Below are 20190 nucleotides of genomic sequence, written 5' to 3' on the forward strand. Positions count from 1 at the left end.
GTCACATTCTGGAAGGGTTTAAAAGGTACAGAATTGAACGCATGGTACAAAAGAGGGTGAATCATTGCCTAAACGACCTCGGCCCAGTATACCTGAAGGAGCGTCTCCACCCCCATTGTTCCGCCCGGACACTGAGGTCCAGCTCCAAGGACCTTCTGGTGGTTCCCTAACTGCGAGAAGCCAAGTTACAGGGAACCAGGCAGAGGGCCTTCTCGGTGGTGGCGCCCGCCCTGTGGAACGCCCCCCCATCAGCTGTCAAGGAAATTAACAACTATCTGATGTTTTGAAGACATCTGAAGGCTGTTTAGGGAAGTTTTTAAATGACTGATGTTTTAATGTATTTTTAATCTCCCTTTGGAAGCTGTCCAGAGTGGCTGGGGAAACCCAGCCAGATGGGCGGGATGTAAATATATTATTATTATTATTATTATTATTATTATTATTATTATTATTATTATTATTATTATTATTATTATTATTATTATTGCCTTATGGAAAAATTGACCCACACATGAAGAGGAAGAGGAGCACAAAGACACCTTTGCTGACCTCTTCCTGACAAGAGGAAGGGAGCACAAAGACACCTTTGCAGGAGAATGGTGGAGCTTCATTCCATTCAAAAATTCTCCAGAAAACCAAAAGTTTATACTAACTAGTGGATCACTTAATAAGAATGTGTTTTATAGATATACGTACCTCTTTGCTGCTATTATGTGGGGCTGATTAAAACTTCCATTTGCTCTCTTTGCATAAGTCCTGCCTCAAAAATTGACTTTGCCTGGTGAAAGAGGGCTCCATTTTCCTGCCTCATACTCAGGGCACTTTAGAGCTGGGGTTGGCACGTTCCTTACCATTGCAAAGTGGCTGAGGGTGTGGTGGGTGCATTTTTCTTTCCGCAAAGCATTTCTCTGGTGCTCCTCAGCCTTGCTGCCTGCCCTCACTTCCTGATCTGAAAATGCAGTGCATGGTTAAACTTGTTTCCCCAGGAGGCAGAGAGGTCTACAGACCTTTAAAAGAGGACTCATGGAAGAGAGAGCTATGGGCGGCTCTCAGTGGCTCTGCTCTGCCTCCACAGTCAGAGGCAGCAAAGCTTCTGAATCCCAGTTGCCAGAAACCACAGGGGGGGGGGGAGAAGGCTGCTCTTCTGCTTGAGCCCTGCTTGTGGGCTTCTCACTGGGGCATCTGAGTGGCCCCTGTGAGACTTGACTAGGTGGTCTCTTTTGCCTGATCCAGCAGTCTGTTGTGTTCCCTCCTGATCTCTTCCCCATGGGCTTTCATTGAAACTTGGGCATGCAGGAAGTCAGCAGAGCCCAGACCACTGGGTGGATGGTTTTAGATTGAGAGAAAGGACTTCCAGAACTACTCCTTGGCCACCTTAAAAATAAGGCAGGCAGGACAAAATACTGCACCCCACTCATGAGAAGCTCACTGAAAATTTCTTGATAATATTCAGATTAATTGATGGCAAATGATTTTGCGGGATGGGGGGATTGAGGAAGAGCCGTGGATCAGGTTCAAACTCTGTAGAAAGTGGTCAGGCCTGGCATTGTTCTGTGCTGTGCAGTCTAAGGTATCACACTGCTTAAGGCAGCGCTGCGAGTGGTTTAAGGTTCTGGATTTAGGCTCCAATCTCTCCGGAGGCATGGGTTCAAATTCCCCTGCTGCCAAGTGTTCTTTTCCCTTGCTATCCTTTTCAAACTATCTGCACCACTTATCCTCTCTTGTGTGAGAGGCAGTGTGCTTTAGTGGTTAGAGTGTCAGACCTTGGGAGACCAGGATTCAAATCCCCACTCGGCCATGAAGCTCACAGAGTGCCTGCCTTCTTGCAACCTAACCTCCCTCACAGGGTAGCTGCGGGGATTAAATGAAGAGGGAGGGGAACCATGTTTGTTTGTTTTTTTAGTACATCTATATACCATCTTTTTCTTCCAAGAAGCTCAAGGTACATGGTTCTCCCCCTCCTCATTTAATCCCCACAACAACCCGGTGGGGTAAGTTAGGCTGAGAGGCAGTGACTGGCCCAAGGTCACCCAGGGAGCTTCATGGCTGAGCGGGGATTCGAATCCTGGTCTCCCAGGTTCTAGTCTGACACTCTGACCATTATGCCACTTTTGAGCTACTTGGAGGAAAAGGTGAGACATAAATCCAGCAAACGAATAAATGAAACTGGGTTCAGTTCTGCTCCAGGGTGCTGTGGGGGATGCACAGGCCTCTCCCAGCTTCTCTCTTGGCTTCAGGTCGACAGCCAGACTCGCGCCTGCTATGAGCAAACCATGGCAGAGTGGCTGGGCTGCGAGGCGATTGTCCGACAACGGGAGAAGGAGTCTCATGCGGCCGCCCTGGCCAAGTGCTCCTCAGGGGCCAGCCTGGACTCCCACATGGAACACATGATGCACCAAGATTCGACCATCAGCAACGATGTGAGTGGGGGGGGGGGAAATCAAGGTCCATTGGAATTGAGTCAGTTCCCAGATGGCTTCAGAATGCGTAAAAATAATTTAAATCTCTCAATTTCTCCCCTCCACTGCACCCTTTCCTGCAGCACTCCCTGGAGCATGTTCGCCATATCCACCCCCTACATTAAAGGCACTAGGATACCACTTGGAACAGCTATGCCCCCCCTCCATAGAATCCTGGGAGCTGTAGTTTGTTCAGGGTTATGAGAGGAGAGTCTCCCTATTCCCCCCCCCCCAACTGATTGTTAAAGCACCTTGTGAGTGGAAGGGGGCGAGCAATTTAAAAAGAGGGTGCACTGTTGGTTCTTGCCCCCCCAAGCTGGCCTCCTCCCCTGATTCCTGGCATCAGCGCATTCTGCCCCCACTGCAGACACCTTGACTTGTCCCCCTGGCCTGGTTCTCCCATGCGCCTCCTCTCTTCCCACAGTCTTCCCAGAGCGGCAGTTCCGGCCCACAGAACCTGACACGGCTTCAGAGCGACTCCAGTGGCAGTACCCAGGTGAGGTGTCCAGCCTGTTGGATCCTCGGGGGGGGGGGGGGCTCCAAATTCTGAGCTGCTGTGCAAGCCTGAGAGACAGCACTGTGTAATGGTTAGAGTGTTGGCTAAGGACCTGGGGAACCAAAGTTCAAATCTCCACTCAGCCATGCAGCTCACTGGGTGGCCTTGGCTGCCAGTCACTGCCTTCTCACAGCCTAGCCTACCTCACAGGGTTGTTGTGGGGATTAAAGGAGGATGGGGGAGAAGCACATACACCAAATTGAGCTCCTTGGAGGAAAGGACAGGATAAAAATGTGATTGTATGTTTTTAATAGATTGTCTAGATAGATGGATCGTTTTAATTCTATTAATGCTACCTTGTTTTTTTAATCACTGTTGCCCCCTTCATGTTTTTAGTTGTTCTTATTTTACCTGTAAGCTACCTGGAGTGCAGTTCAATCCTCAGTGGTCTCCCCAGCCGAAGGGTCTCAGGAGCAGGCTGGGAAAGACCCCCAAGGCAGAGATTCAGGAGAGGCCCTGGAGAAGCTGGGTGGGCCAGTGATCAGATCTGGCAGGTAGATAAAGTTTGCTGTAGATCAGCAGCCCCCAAACCTTTGGGGGCCACTGCCCCCTGGGCTCCATCATTCCATCTCTAGAGAGAGCATTGTTCAGAACTGCTTTTGGCCTGGCCCACTACAGTAAGAAAGATAACAACACAACAACTAATTGCACCTTTATTCAGAATCCAATTTAAACTATTTAGTTTAATTAATTCAAGAAAACTGATTAACTTGATCCAGTAATACCAGCTTTTCAAAGTCTGATAGTCATACCTCCAGTGCCCCTGCTTCCCCCTAGGTAATCCCACCCCTCGGGGTGCTACCACCCGCTTGGGAGCACAGCTTCAGATCTTTGCAGAATGCAGTCTCTTACTAAACATTTAACTATTTACTACTGTTACATAAGGGACGCGGGTGGCGCTGTGGGTAAAAGCCTCAGCGCCTAGGGCTTGCCGATCGAAAGGTCGGCGGTTCGAATCCCCGCGGCTGGGTGCGCTCCCGTTGCTCGGTCCCAGCGCCTGCCAACCTAGCAGTTCGAAAGCACCCCCAGGTGCAAGTAGATAAATAGGGACCGCTTACTGGCGGGAAGGTAAACAGCGTTTCCGTGTGCAGCTCTGGCTCGCCAGAGCAGCGATGTCACGCTGGCCACGTGACCCGGAAGTGTCTCCGGACAGCACTGGCCCCCGGCCTCTTGAGTGAGATGGGCGCACAACCCCAGAGTCTGTCAAGACTGGCCCGTACGGGCAGGGGTACCTTTACCTTTACCTTTACTGTTACATAAGCATTTTTTATTTTATTTTTTTGCTATAATAAATTAATCTCTGTTTTATGACTCACTGTAAAATATCTACCTACCGTATTTTTCGCACGATTGAACGCACCGGACCATAGGACGCACCTAGTTTTTTGGGGGAGAAATAAAGGAAAAAATTTTTCCCTTTATTTCCCCCCCAAAAGCAGGTCAGGGAAACCGAACCAGGTCGAGGAACAGCGGGATAGTGGCGCTGCGCCTCCCTGCTGTCCCCCGAGCTTGGGGGGCTGGCTGATGTCTGCCTAGCGCGCGGGGTGCTCTGCTTCAGGGTGCCCCACCCGCCGGGCGGCAGGCTGCTATCCGCAGCGTGGGGAGACTTGCGGGGAACTCCTGCAAGGCTCTCCACGCTGCGGATGTATGCCTGGCGCGAGGAGCGCTCTTCTTCAGGACGCCCCACCTGCCAGGCGGCAGGCTGCTATCCGCAGCTTGGGGAGCCTTGCGGGGAACTGCTGCAGGGCTCCGCACGCTGCGGATGTATGCCTGGCGCAAGGGGCGCTCTGCTTCAGGGCGCCTCTCGCGCCGGGCGGCAGGCTGCTATCCGCAGCGTGGGGAGACTTGCGGGGAACTCCTGCAAGGCTCTCCACGCTGCGGATGTGTTCCCGAAGCGCCGGGCGCTCTGCTTTCTTTTTTTAAAATTTTTTTTTTTATTAATTTTACAAAATTTTAAGAACAAACAGACACTTAAAAAGACATACAAACACGTATAATTTCATAATGTTTTTCATAAACCTCTTTTCTGAGACTCCCCCGTACCCCCCCCTTTCTGCATCTCAATGTCCATAGTTTTATAGCAACTCCCAATTGTTACTTTCCAACCTCTGTCCTTAGTTATCTCTGTAATCTGACCTTATATCACTGTATCCCTTTGTTCCCAAAAACCATAACATTCTAACATTCATCAAGTTTATAATAATCCTTAAGATAACTTTTAAATTTCCTCCATTCTTCTTCCACCATCTCTTTTCCTTGGTCACGGATTCTGCCTGTCATCTCGGCCAGTGTCATATAGTCCATCACTTTCGTCTGCCATTCTTCCAGAGTGGGTAGATCTTGTGTCTTCCAATACTTTGCGATAAGTATTCTTGCTGCGGTTGTAGCATACATAAAAAAAGTTCTATCCCTCTTTGACACCAATTGGCCGACAATGCCCAAGAGAAAGGCCTCTGGTTTTTTAAGGAAAGTACTTTTAAGTACCTTTTTCATTTCATTATAGATCATTTCCCAGAAAGCCTTAATCTTCGGGCATGTCCACCAAAGGTGATAGAAGGTACCTTCAGTCTCTTTACATTTCCAACATTTGTTATCGGGCAAATGATAAATTTTTGCCAGCTTGACTGGGGTCATGTACCACCTATAAACCATTTTCATAATGTTTTCCTTTAAGGCATTACATGCCGTGAATTTTATACCGGTGTTCCATAACCATTCCCAGTCAGCTGACATAATGTTATGGCCCACATCCTGTGCCCACTTAATCATAGCTGATTTGACTGTTTCATCCTGAGTATTCCATTTTAGCAACAAGTTATACATTCTTGATAAATTCTTAGTATTGGATTCTAACAGTTCAGTCTCTAGTTTTGATTTTTCCACCTGAAAGCCAATTTTCCTGTCCTGTTTAAAAAACTCCATTATTTGATGATATTGAAGCCAATTTTGTACTTTATGTTTCAATTTCTCATAACTTTGTAATTTCCACTTATCTCCGTCCTGTTCCAAGATTTCCCAATACTTCGGCCATCCGACCTCCATATTGAGTTTCTTCGCTGTTTTAGCCTCCACTGGTGACACCCATCTAGGGGTTTTGTTTTCCAACAGATCTTTATATCTTATCCATACATTAAACAATGCTTTTCTAACAATGTGATTTTTAAAGGCACTATGCAGCTTGATTTTGTCATACCATAGATATGCATGCCAACCAAAAACATTGTTAAAACCTTCCAGATCCAAAATGTCTGTGTTCTCGAGGAGCATCCATTCTTTCAGCCAGCAAAAAGCTGCTGCCTCATAGTACAATTTTAAGTCCGGCAGGGCAAAACCCCCTCTTTCTTTAGCGTCTGTCAGTATTTTAAATTTAATTCTGGGCTTTTTGCCCTGCCAGACAAATTTCGAAATATCTTTCTGCCACCTCTTAAAACATTCCATCTTGTCAAGAATCTGCAAGGTCTGAAACAAAAATAACATTCTAGGCAATACATTCATTTTAATCACTGCAATTCGGCCTAACATTGACAATTTCAAATTTGACCATATTTCTAGATCTTTTTTAATCTCTGACCAACATTTTTCATAATTATCCTTATACAAATTCACATTTTTAGATGTCAAATAAACCCCTAGGTATTTCACCTTCTTAACCACTGTCAACCCTGTCTCCTCTTGGAATTTCTCCTTTTCCATATCTGTTAAATTTTTTCCTAAGACTTTGGTTTTTTGTTTATTCAACTTAAATCCAGCTACCTGGCCAAACTGTTGGATTATTTCTAGAACCTTTTTCGTACTAGTGTTTGGCTCTTGCAAAGTCAATACTAGGTCATCTGCAAATGCTCTTAACTTATAATGTTTAGCTCCGACCTGCACTCCTTTAACCTGCTGGTCATTCCTAATCATATTCAGCAACACCTCCAGAACTGAAATGAAAAGCAATGGGGAAATTGGGCACCCCTGTCGCGTCCCTTTTTCTATCTTAAGCTCCTCAGTTATCACATTATTTACAATCAATTTAGCTTTTTGTTCAGAATATATTGCAGCCATACCATTCTCAAAGCCTTGTCCTACCCCCATCCCATGAAGATTCTTTGTCATAAAGCTCCAAGAAATATTGTCAAAGGCTTTCTCCGCGTCCACAAAAATCAGTACTGCTTTAGTATTTATATTCACCTCTAGCTTTTCCAAAATATCTATTATATTCCTTACATTGTCAGCTAGGTGTCTTTTTGGGAGAAAGCCTGCTTGATTCTTATGAATCTTTTCCATCAACACTTTTTTAAATCTTTTTGCCAAAATGTCTGCAAAAATTTTGTAATCCACATTGAGTAGTGATATTGGGCGGTAGTTCTTCAGTTGAGTCTTTTCAGTCTCTGTCTTTGGTATGAGTGAAATGTATGCTTCTTTCCAGGATTCAGGTGCCTTTTTTCCCTCAAGAATCTCATCACAGACTTCTTTTAGTGGTTGAATCAACCATTCCTTCAAGGATTTGTAGTATCTAGAAGTCAATCCATCTGGTCCTGGAGATTTGCCCAATTGCATATTCTGAATGGCATCCTCTATCTCTTGTTCTGTTATTCTCTGGTTCAGATCCATCTTACTTTGATGAGAGATTTTTTGTAATCCATACTTATCATATATCTTCTTCATTTTGCGGACCTTGGGTATAAAGTTTTTTAAAATAACTCAAGAAGCAATTTCTAATTTCATTAGGTTTAGATATGTTCTTTCCATCCACTTCTAGACTTGTAACTGTATTTAATTTCTGCCTTTTCTTCGATTGCCATGCCAGAAGTTTGCCACATTTATTTGCTGATTCAAACGTCTTTTGTTTCATTTGCTTTATCTTCCATTCAATCTCTTGGTTCATCAATTCCATATATTGTGTTTGATATAACTTAATCTCTCTTAAAATCTCCTGGGACTTTGGCTTTACTCTTAATTTTTTCTCTCCTTCCTTTATCTTTTCCAAAATCTTTTCTTTTTTCTCATTTTGTTTTTTCCTCTTTATTGAGTTTTGTTGAATCAAGAAACCTCGCATCACCGCTTTGCTTGCGTCCCAGATCACTCTTTTCTCCACATCAGCCCTCAAATTTATTTCAAAGTAGTCTTTTAAGGTTTTTTGGGCCTTCATAAGAATCTCCTTATCTCGAAAGAGGGTGTCATTCATTCTCCATCTAAATTGACCAGTTATTGTAAATTTCATTTCCATCTTCACAGCGTTATGGTCGGAGCAAGTTTTTGGGCAGATTTCTACCTTCTTAATCTTTGGAGCCATGCCACTAGTAATCCAAATTTGATCAATTCTGGTCCAGGTCATCATTGCTTGGGAGAAAAAGGTTCCCTCTCTCTCCAGAGGGTTCCTTGTTCTCCATATATCTATCAAGTCCATGTTTTCCGTCATTTCAAAGAAGGTCTTAGGGAGTCTCCCTTCCTTGGTAACTGTTAGTCTTTGTGCCTTGTCCATGTTAGTGGAGACCACACCGTTCATATCTCCCATAATTATCATGTTGTAATCCAAATAGTCCGTTAGAGTTTCATGAAGTCTCTTGAAGAAGTCAGATTTACCTTCATTTGGTGCGTAGATTCCAACAACCAACAATTTTTCTCCTTGTACTTGTATCTCCACTGCCAAATATCTCCCTTGTTCATCTTTAAACATCATTTTTGGGGCCCATTTCTCTTTTGCATATATCACAACTCCTCTTTTTTTTACTTTGTCTGATGAAATAAATTCTTGTCCTAGTCTTTTATTTGTAAGTAATCTCCTGTGGGCTCTAGTTATGTGGGTTTCTTGTAGGCATATCAAGTCCAATTGTTCTCTGTTCAAAATGTGAAAAACTTGTCTTCTCTTCGAAGGCCCATTGAGCCCATTACAATTCCAACTAAGGAATTGCAGAGCCATTTTGTTATTTCTCTGACACTCCTCCAACAGCTCCAAGTTGTTGCTCTTCCTCTGCTTTCAGGGCGCCCGACGCTCCGGGAAACAGGCTGCTATCCGCAGCGTGGGGAGCCTTGCGGGGAACTGCTGCAGGGCTCCCCACGCTGCGGATGTATGCCTGGCGCGAGGGGCGCTCTGCTTCAGGGCGCCCCTCGCGCCGGGCGGCAGGCTGCTATCCGCAGCGTGGGGAGCCTTGCGGGGAACTCCTGCAAGGCTCTCCACGCTGCGGATGTGTTCCCGAAGTGCCGGGCGCTCTGCTTTCAGGGCGCCCAACGCTCCGGGAAGCAGGCTGCTATTCGCAGCGTGGGGAGCCTTGCAGGGAACTCCTGCAAGGCTCTCCACGCTGCGGATGTGTTCCCGAAGCGCCGGGCACTCTGCTTTCAGGGCGCCCGATGCTCCGGGAAGCAGGCTGCTATCCGCAGCGTGGGGAGCCTTGCGGGGAACTCCTGCAAGGCTCTCCACGCTGCGGGTGTGTTCCTGAAGCGCCGGGCGCTCTGCTTTCAGGGCGCCCGACGCTCCGGGAGGCAGGCTGCTATCCGCAGCGTGGGGAGCCTTGCGGGGAACTCCTGCAAGGCTCTCCACGCTGCGGATGTGTTCCCGAAGCACCGGGCGCTCTGCTTTCAGGGCGCCCGGCGCTCCGGGAAGCAGGCTGCTATCCGCAGCGTGGAGAGCCTTGCGGGGAACTCCTGCAAGGCTCTCCACGCTGCGGATGTGTTCCCGAAGCGCCGGGCGCTCTGCTTTCAGGGCGCCCGACGCTCCGGGAAGCAGGCTGCTATCCGCAGCGTGGGGAGCCCTGTGGGGAACTGCTGCAGGGCTCCGCACGCTGCGGATGTCTGCCCGGCGCGAGGGGCGGTCTGCTTCAGGGCGCTCCTGGCGCCGGGCGGCAGGCTGCTATCCGCAGCGTGGGGAGCCTTGCGGGGAACTCCTGCAAGGGTCCCCACACTGCGGATGTGTTCCCGAAGCGCCGGGTGCTCTGCTTTCAGGGTGCCCGACGCTCCGGGAAGCAGGCTGCTATCCGCAGCCTAGACACGGCTAGCGGAGCGCTAATCCCGAAGCTTCGGGCGTGCGGAGCTCAGCACGCCCCAAGCTTCTGGGTGCCGGCAAGGTCTCCGCTAGACGGCTAGCGGAGACCTTGCCAGCACCCAGAAGCTTGGGGCGCGCTGAGCTCCGCACGCCCCAAGCTTCAGGATTAATGCAGCGCTCCGCTAGCCGTGGGAGAACTGGGTCTCCCACGGCTAGCGGATAGCTTCCTGAAGCCTGGAGAGCGAGAGGGGTCGGTGCGCACCGACCCCTCTCACTCTCCAGGCTTCAGCGAAAGCCTGCATTCGCTCCATAGGACGCACACACATTTTCCCTTGCTTTTTAGGAGGGAAAAGTGCGTCCTATGGTGCGAAAAATACGGTATCTTTATAAACTCATTTTGGTATTTGTGTGGTGCCTTTCAGGGCTAGGCAGCCCACTCAATTCACACACAAATTTCACAGTAACAATCACAATTTACATAACAAAAAATCAGCAGTGAAATGATAAAATATAAAATGATAAAACCCAACAGCATTCTGGAGGACTCAAACAAACTTGCCAGAACCTCTTGACATTTTCATGGGTTCTATCCAATGGTGGGTTTGGGATGCTTTTTTCTAATGGGTCAATCTCTGCTTTCTTTTGCCCCTATGAACCAAGAACAGAATCCTGTTCCCACAATCTCTTTCACAAGTGTAGTGGTTTGGAGTTACTCGTGCGTAAACCGACCCCGTTTGGGTGCTTGGTTGCCTGGCTAAATCCTCCGGACTGCACAGCCCATCTCCGCTTGACTGCTTCAGTCACTGGCAGAATCTGTCTGTGGGCGCTTCTTGAACCTCTGCCAACATAAAAGCTGTTTGACACCCAATCGTCTCCGCCTCTCATTGCGCGGGAGTCTCCTGCGCAGGGTGGGCGTGGGTAGCGGGGTGCCTGGGCTCTCTTCACTGACTTCCAGGGAAGAATCTCGGAGCCCTTCCACCTCCTCCTCCCCTTGCTCTCCTGGACTCTTGGTGTAACGTGTATTTCCTTACCCTTCCACTGAGCTGAGTCTCCCCCTTGTGCTGGGACCTTCACCTGCAGAGTCTGAGACCCTCTCTTCTCCCGTGTCTCTGATGTCAGTTCCCTGACAACAAGACATGGGGAACATGCTATGTCTCCTTCCAGCTCTTGCTGGGCTGCAATTCCCTTCCTCACTGACCATTGTACATGCTGCCTGGAGCTGCCTGGAGTTGAGAGTCCAACAACATCTAGAGTTTGCCTCTCTCTGCTTTGGGAGGGGTAGGGGGATTGCACCTGCTGTTTCTCGTCAATGACATTTGTTGAGAAATTCCAAGCAGTTATTTTTGCTACCAGATATTATACAATGCCTGGTGGCCACCTGCTGGCTCTCTAGTGATCACTCTTTTGTGCTATCCCCCCCTTCCCTAGGCAACAGTTATATTAGGATGACGTGTTTGGGGGCACTAGGAGGGTAGGTCAGCCAGGCTTGGCTGCAGCTAACTAGTCTGACACAGGCACTGTCAAGTATGAAGATCTGTTTTCTTTTGAAGAGGAAGCCAACGCACAGACCCTCCAGTCAATCCAAAGCTGTGAGGATCAGCAGAAACAATGTTCCTGCAGAAACATGCCTTTGACCCAAACATGGCAGGAGGATCTCCTCTCTGGGAGAGAGGGAGAAAGATCATAGAATCATAGAATCATAGAGTTGGAAGAGACCACAAGGGCCATCGAGTCCAACCCCCTGCCAAGCAGGAAACACCATCAGAGCATTCCTGACATATGGTTGTCAAGCCTCTGCTTAAAGACCTCCAAAGAAGGAGACTCCACCACACTCCTTGGCAGCAAATTCCACTGTTGAACAGCTCTTACTGTCAGGAAGTTCTTCCTAATGTTTAGGTGGAATCTTCTTTCTTGTAGTTTGGATCCATTGCTCCGTGTCCGCTTCTCTGGAGCAGCAGAAAACAACCTTTCTCCCTCCTCTATATGACATCCTTTTATATATTTGAACATGGCTATCATATCACCCCTTAACCTCCTCTTCTCCAGGCTAAACATGCCCAGCTCCCTTAGCCGTTCCTCATAAGGCATCGTTTCCAGGCCTTTGACCATTTTGGTTGCCCTCCTCTGGACACGTTCCAGTTTGTCAGTGTCCTTCTTGAACTGTGGTGCCCAGAACTGGACACAGTACTCCAGGTGAGGTCTGACCAGAGCAGAATACAGTGGCACTATTACTTCCCTTGATCTAGATGCTATACTCCTATTGATGCAGCCCAGAATTGCATTGGCTTTTTTAGCTGCCGCGTCATACTGTTGGCTCATGTCAAGTTTGTGGTCAACCAAGACTCCTAGATCCTTTTCACATGTACTGCTCTCAAGCCAGGTGTCCCCCATCTTGTATTTGTGCCTCTCATTATTATTTTTTGCCCAAGTGCAATACTTTACATTTCTCCCTGTTAAAGTTCATCTTGTTTGTTTTGGCCCAGTTCTCTAATCTGTCAAGGTCGTTTTGAAGTGTGATCCTGTCCTCTGGGGTGTTAGCCACCCCTCCCAGTTTGGTGTCATCTGCAAATTTGATCAGGATGCCCTTGAGTCCATCCTCCAAGTCGTTGATAAAGATGTTGAATAAGACCGGGCCCAAGACAGAACCCTGTGGCACCCCACTAGTCACTCTTCTCCAGGATGAAGAGGAACCATTGATGAGCACCCTTTGGGTTCGGTCAGTCAGCCAGTTACAAATCCACTGAGTGGTAGCATAGTCAAGACCGCATTTTACCAGCTTCTTTACAAGGATATCATGGGGCACCTTGTCAAATGCCTTGCTGAAATCAAGGTAGGCTACATCCACTGCGTTCCCTTCATCTACCAGGCTTGTAATTCTGTCAAAAAACGAGATCAGGTTAGTCTGACATGACTTATTTTTCAGAAATCCATGCTGACTATTGGTGATCACAGCATTCCTTTCTAGGTGCTCACAGACTGTTTGCTTAATGATCTGCTCCAGAATCTTCCCTGGTATTCATGTCAGACTGACTGGGTGATAATTATTTGGGTCCTCTCTTTTCCCCTTTTTGAAAATAGGGACAACATTTGCCCTCCTCCAGTCTGCTGGGACTTCCGCCTGTTCTCCAGGAATTCTCAAAGACGACTGCCAGTGGTTCTGAGATCACATCTGCCAGTTCTTTTAATACTCTTGGATGCAGTTCATCTGGCCCTGGAGACTTGAATACATCTAAACTAGCCAAGTATTCTTGTACTATCTCCTTAGTTATTCTGGGCTGTGTTTCCTCTGCTGAATCATTTGCTCCAAATTCTTCAGGTCAGGCATTGTTTTCTTTATCGGAGAAGACTGAGGCAAAGAAGGCATTGAGGAGTTCAGCCCTTTCTGTGTCCCCTGTTTGCATTTCACCATCTTCTCCTCTGAGTGACCCCACTGTTTCTTTGTTCTTCCTTTTGCTACGGACATACCCATAAAAGCCTTTTTTGTTGCTTTTAACCTCTCTAGCAAGCCTGAGTTCATTCTGTGCTTTAGCTTTTCTGACTTTGTGTCTACATGTGCTGGCTATTTGTTTGAATTCCTCTTTGGTGGTTTCCCCCCTGTTCCATTTTTTGTACACATTCTTTTTAAATCTTAACTCAGTTAAAAGTTCTTTAGATAGCCACCCTGGCTTCTTTAGGCACCTTCCATGTTTCCGTCTCATTGGTATTGCCTGAAGTTGTGCTTTTACTATCTCCCTCTTAACAAACTCCCAGCCATCATGAACTCCCTTTCCTTTTAGTATTGCTGTCCATGGGATCTCACCCAGCACTTCCCTAAGTTTTATGAAGTCGGCTTTCTTAAAGTCAAGAAATTGAGTCCTAGTATGCTTGGCTGCTCCTTTCCGCTGTATAGTAAACTTCAGAAGAGCATGATCACTCACGCCTAATGATCCTTCCACTTCTACCCCACTAACCAGGTCATCAACATTGGTTAGGACCAGATCTAAAATGGCTGTTCCTCTTGTTGCTTCTCCCACTTTCTGGACAATGAAGTTGTCTGCAAGGCCAGTGAGGCATCTGTTTGACCTTATGCTCTTGGCTGAGTTTGACATCCAACAAATGTCCGGGTAATTGAAGTCCCCCATTACTACTATCTCCCTTCCTTTTGCATGCTTGGCCAGCTGTTCCAGGAAGGCATCATCTATGTCCTCCGTTTGGCTTGGGGATCTATAGTAAACTCCCACAATGAGGTCTCTGTTATTCTTCTCTCCCTTAATTTTGACCCAAATGCTCTCACTTTGGCTTTGAGGTTCTAAATCTTGGATCTCTTCACAGGTATACACATCCCTGACATACAACTCCACTCCTCCTCCTTTCTTGTCTGGTCTGTTTCTCTGAAATAGATTGTATCCCTCCATTATTACATTCCAATCGTGGGACTTATCCCACCAGGTTTCAGTGATGCCTATTATGTCATATTTAGTTTGCTGTACCAAGAGCTCAAGCTCATCTTGTTTATTTCCCATGCTTTGCGCATTAGTGTACAGACATTGAAGTCCATTAATCATTCCCCTGTGTCTCTTATTTAATGATTTTTTCCTCCCACCACTAGGTCTGCGTGCTGTTTGCTCCATTTGGTCTATGACATTTGGATGATCATCTTCATCAATTGATAGACTCCTACCTTCAGGAGCACTGTCTCCCTCCCCCACATTAGTCAGTTTAAAGCCCTCCTGATGAGGTTTCTGAGATTTTTGGCAAAAACATTCCTCCCAACCGCTGTGAGGTGCAGCCCATCGCTTGCCAGAAGTCCATCTTCAAGAAACTGCAGTCCGTGATCTAAGAATCCAAACCGTTCCTGTTTACACCATTTGCGAAGCCAGCTGTTCACTTCCACTATTTTTCCCTCTCTCCCTGGGCCAGGTCGTTCAACTGGGAGGACAGATGAGATGACAATTTGTGCATTTAATTGCTTCAGTTTCCTGCCCAGAGCCTCATATTCTCTTTTGATCTTCTGGAGGCTATTGCTTGCAGTGTCATTGGTTCCCACATGAACCAAGAGGAAGGGGTATTTGTCAGTGGGTTTTATGATTCCTTGCAGTCGTTCAGTTACATCTTGGATCTTAGCCCCGGGGAGACAGCACACCTCCCGAGACATCTTGTCAGGCCCACAGATCACTGCTTTTGTTCCCCTCAGTAGGGAATCCCCTATCACCACTACACGCCTCCTCTTAGGTTTGGTCGGGGTTCTTCCGTGAGCTGTCCGTTCCAAGGTCGCCTGCACATTCCCTGAGGACTGATTTTGCTGCTCGTCTTCATATACCTGATCGACTGTAATGAGGGAGAGATCCTCAAATGGAGTCTGTTCTTCGTCTTCCATGCTAGGGGAGAGGACTTCAAAGTGATTGTGTATTTCTAAACAATCAGAGCGAACCCTGGGCCTCCTACTTCTTTGAGTCATGTTTCTCCATATATCTGGCACCTGTGTTGGTGAACTAGCCTCCTTCTCAGGGGTGTCCCCTGTCTCCTCCTTGGTGGAGACGGTGTTCTCTGTTGCTTCCAAGAAGAGCTCCAGCTCTCTAATTCTTTGGAGCGTAGCTACACGTTCCTCTAGTTGCTGGACTTTGTCTTCTAAGAGGGCAATCAACATACAATTGCTGCAGGTAAAGCTGCCTGCAACCTTTGGCAAGATGGCAAACATTGCGCAGGAACCGCAGGCGACTGCAGCTGTTCCCTCACCCTCCATCTTGAGAACGTGTCGTTGGGGGTGGCTACAGTGGTCCTCCATCTTTAAAAGCGTGAAGACAGGACAAATAACCCCCCTAAAAAAAAAAACCTGGGTCTCCCCCAACAAACGTTTGAGACTAGCTCCCCTAAACCTAAAAGATGGATCAAACTGCGCGCGCCACCAGGCGCGCCACTGCCCTGCAAGCTCTGATAAGCTCCTCCCACAGCTAATCACCTGACTCAACAGAAACCCTGTCCCCTCTGACCTTTGCACAGGGAGAGCAGCTAATCAGCCACTGAGAAACACACACACAAGAAAACTCTGATTTTAAATGTGTTGTAAAGTGCATTTAAAATTTTAAATGTGTTGTAAAGTGCAATATACAAATGTGACTCTAGATGGCGACAGTGAGCTATGCAAAGTTCAATGTATTTTTCAAAACACTTAACAAAGCTTTTTCACAGCAATTTTTATACGTGTGTAGATTCCACCAATATCTTGAAAGGCAGCTCCATGCAGAGGCCATTGAAGTAGTCAGACAATCTGATCCATTCCTGTTCTCTTTTGGCCTCTCCTTCTTTGCCCAGGTGTTTGAGTCGGTCGATGAGGTAGAACAGCCCGAGGCAGATGCCAAACCTGAAGACGGCAAACGGCCCAAACTCTCCAACGGGATGATCCCTGACGGTGCCTCCTCCCCCGACCCTTGCTATCCCTCTTCCCAGAACTTTTTGGTCACCTCCCCATGCTCAGAGCAGATCTTCAGCACCAAGGACAGTATGGTGGAGACCGCAAAAGCCGCGGTGTGCCACTCTGCCCAGGCGAGCATGGCTGTCGGCCAGGGACCTCTCAGTGTGGACAATGCCCTTGTGGGTGGCACACAAACAGGGGAAGGTTTGCAGGGCCAGGACAGCCTGGAGGAACTCCCCACCACCAGCAGCTTAGAGGAGTTTATCCTCATGGGCAAGGAGCACCCTGATAAAGAGGGGGCATCTCTGTCTATAGTGGATGTGACAGGCAGCTGGCCAGACCACAGTGTGGGGCAGCAGAACTCCATGGGGAGTGAAGATGACCTCTCAGAAGAGCCAGAGATGGAGAGCCTGTACCCGCAGCTGGATTCACACTCCCTGGCTGTCACTGACTTGACCATTAGCGAAGTCTCGCCTGTCTCCTCGTCGGGGGTCACCTACTCTGTGAGTGTGTGTCAGGGTCCTTGGTTCCTCCTGATCTTTGGGAACGGTATTTTGTTTTGCTTTAAAACCCAAAAGGAGCAAACATTTTAGGCAGGGTGAAATTTTTGCTTTGATTGCACTAGAGCATTTTATCTATTCACTTGCTAACTGTTACTAACTACTACAGTGATACCTCTGGTTATGTACATAATATGTTCCGGAGGTCCGTTCTTAACCTGAAACTAACCTGAAGCACCACTTTAGCTAATGGGGCCTCCCACTGCCACCACACCGCCGGAGCACGATTTCTGTTCTCATCCTGAAGCAAAGTTCTTAACCCGAGGTAATATTTCTGGGTTAGCGGAGTCTGTAACCTGAAGCGTATGTAACCCAAGGTACCACTGTACAGCTAATTTACTTGCTAGCTACTACTAATGTACTACAGCCTTGCCTTTCTGGCAGTGTTCTCAATACACTTTAGTTTTTTAATGATGGCCCACAGTTCTTGTTGGTGTTAAAATTTCTATACTGCCCTTCTTCTGAGGATCACAGGATGGTTTACAATATTAAAAAAACCCAGTTTGTTTTGGGTTCCACACACCAAGCAGGCCACACGCTGGATTTGATTTTTGCTGTGGGTATAGATGTGATCATGTCCTCACTTGTGGAAGTGCCATGGTCTGAAAGCTAGGATTGACTCCCTCCTCCCTCCCGGGTGGCGAGCCTATTTGGGCTCACCCGTGAAGGCTGATGGATCCTGATGGATTTCGTCAAGCCTTGCGGGACCCTGCTTCCCCTGGCGGCTCACTAGATGAGCTTGTCGAGAACTGGAATAACTGGCTCTTGGCGGCCACCAATGAGATCACACCTAAGCGCCCTCTGCGACCCTGCCGAAACCGGGCCCCCTGGTTTACCGAGGAGCTCTGGGAAATGAAGCGGGATCTCAGACGGCTAGAGCGAGTATGGCGGCGTGCTTGCACCGGAGCCTCAAGAACATCTTATAGGACGTTTATGAAAGCCTATGAGATGGCAGTGAAAATGTAAAGAAGTTTTACTTCTCAGCTTCCATTGCTTCCGCTAGCTCTCGCCCAGCGCAACTTTTTAGAATAATTAGGTCTTTAACAACCCTAGAGGAACAGCCAAATTTAAATACGAATTTGACCCATAGCTGTGAGGCATTTGCGAGCTTTTTTGCGGAGAAAGTCTTGCTTCTCTGCCGTGACCTCCCTGCCAGTTTGGATACAGTAACAGAACTGGAGGCCCCTCGACTCTCCTTGGGTCCGGTATTGGACCACTTCAATCGGATACTCCCTGCCAATGTAGACAGATTCCTCCAAGCTGGAAGGCCCACCACTTGCCCCCTTGACCCGTGCCCGTCTTGGCTGATTAGAGCATGTGCAGACGAGGTGTGGGCCCCCCTGGGTGAGATCATCAATCAGTCCCTTGGCATGGGGACTTTACCAGGGGAGTTGAAGGAAGCAGTGTTGCATCTGCTCTTAAAGAAAACATCCTTAGATCTTTAGATCTATCCAATTACCACCTGGTTTTGAATCTTCCGTACCTGGGTAAGGTAACTGAGAGAGCGATTGCCAAACAGCTTGGTAGGTTTCTGGATGAAACATCGGCTTTGGATCCATTCCAGTCCGGCTTTCGCCCTGGTTACGGGACCGAGACGCCTTTGGTCGCCCTAACAGATGATCTCTGTAGACAGCTGGATCAAGGCGGGTCGGGACTGCTGATTCTTTTAGATCTGTCAGCAGCCTTCGACATGGTCGATCACAAATTTTTGTACCACTGCCTTGCCGACGTGGAGATTCAGGGCACAGTCTGACAATGGCTGTGCTCCTTTATCGCAGGTCGGGGACAGAGGATAGCACTAACGAGGGAGCTACAGTGGCACTCCTTGGTGTGTGGCGTGCCACAGGGTGCAATCCTTTCCCCGATACTTTTCAATATCTTTATGTGCCCCCTTGCCCAGATTGTCTGGTGCTTTGGGCTGGGTTGTCATCAATATGCTGATGACACCCAGCTTTATCTGTTGATGGACGGCCGCCCTGACTCGGCCCCAGACACACTGACCAGATGCTTGGAAGCTGTGGCTGGATGGCTGCGTGGGAGCCGGTTGAAGTTCATAGAATCATAGAATCATAGAGTTGGAATAGACCACAAGGGCCATCGAGTCCAACCCCCTGCCAAGCAGGAAACACCATCAGAGCACTCCTGACATATGGTTGTCAAGCCTCTGCTTAAAGACCTCCAAAGAAGGAGACTCCACCACACTCCTTGGCAGCAAATTCCACTGTCGAACAGCTCTTACTGTCAGGAAGTTCTTCCTAATGTTTAGGAAGTTTAGTTAAAGTTTAGTTAAATCCTTCCAAGACAGAGGTCCTCTGTCTGGGTCAGGATGACATGGGGTTGGGGCGCCAACTCCCATCTTTTGCGGGGGCTCAATTAGTGCCAGCGCCTTCTGTCAAGAGCTTGGGTGTAACGTTTGATGTCTCCCTTTCCATGGAGGCGCAGGTTGCAGCCACAGCAAAGGTGGCATTTTTCCATCTTCACCGTATTAAGCAGTTGGTCCCTTACCTTTCTTGCCCTGATCTGGCCACAGTGATCCATGCGATGGTCACCTCCAGGGTTGATTATTGTAACTCGCTTTATGCGGGGCTGCCCTTGAAGCTGACCCAGAAACTCCAGCGGGTGCAGAATGCCGCGGCGAGGCTCCTTACAGGGTCCTTGCCGTGGGATCACATTCATCCAGTGCTTTACCAACTGCACTGGCTCCCGGTGGAGTATAGGGTCAGGTTTAAAGTGCTGGTTTTGACCTTTAAAGCCCTATGTGGCCTAGGACCCACATACCTACGGGACCGCCTCTCCTGGTATGCCCCGTGGAGGACCTTAAGGTCCACAAATGACAACACTTTGGAGGTTGCAAGGTGGTTAGATTGGTCTCAACTAGGGCCAGGGCCTTTTCAGTACTGGCCCCGACTTGGTGGAACGCTCTGTCACAAGAGACTAGGGCCCTGCGGGACTTGACATCTTTCTGCAGGGCCTGCAAGACAGAGCTGTTCTGCCTGGCCTTTGGTTTGGACTTAGTCTGACCCTTATGTTTCCCTCCCCTTATGGTTTTGATCTATGGGCTACTATTAAAATGAGGCTGCATTTTAAATTGTATTTTAACCTGTATTTTAAATTGGTTGGTTTTTTCCTTCCCCGACGTTTTAATTGTGATTTTACTGGTGTTAGCTGCCCTGAACCCATCTCTGGCTGGGGAGGGCGGGGTATAAATAAAAAATTATTATTATTAAAAAATATCATAGTAACAAAGTCAATACCCCCCA

General features: G+C 47.9%; 1 protein-coding gene across 13 annotated transcripts in view; it reads left to right on the top strand.

Moving 5' to 3' along the window:
* Positions 1-20190, top strand: part of SGSM1 (small G protein signaling modulator 1) — a 95675-nt gene that overhangs the window by 61981 nt on the left and 13504 nt on the right. For 9 of the 13 annotated variants that reach the window (XR_013390518.1, XM_077917749.1, XM_077917754.1 and 6 more), the window contains 3 exons: positions 2238-2420; positions 2884-2955; positions 16271-16873. Coding sequence is in view for 12 of the 13 variants with exons in the window: in XM_077917749.1 (XP_077773875.1) it covers positions 2238-2420; positions 2884-2955; positions 16271-16873 (858 nt within the window). In the remaining variant the exon portion in view is untranslated. The remainder of the gene's footprint in view (positions 1-2237; positions 2421-2883; positions 2956-16270; positions 16874-20190) is intronic. The other 4 variants (XM_077917755.1, XM_077917758.1, XM_077917759.1 and 1 more) reach the window with 3 other exon arrangements.

This window comes from Podarcis muralis, chromosome 13 (genome assembly GCF_964188315.1).
Source record: "Podarcis muralis chromosome 13, rPodMur119.hap1.1, whole genome shotgun sequence".
Classification (NCBI taxonomy): domain Eukaryota; kingdom Metazoa; phylum Chordata; class Lepidosauria; order Squamata; family Lacertidae; genus Podarcis; species Podarcis muralis.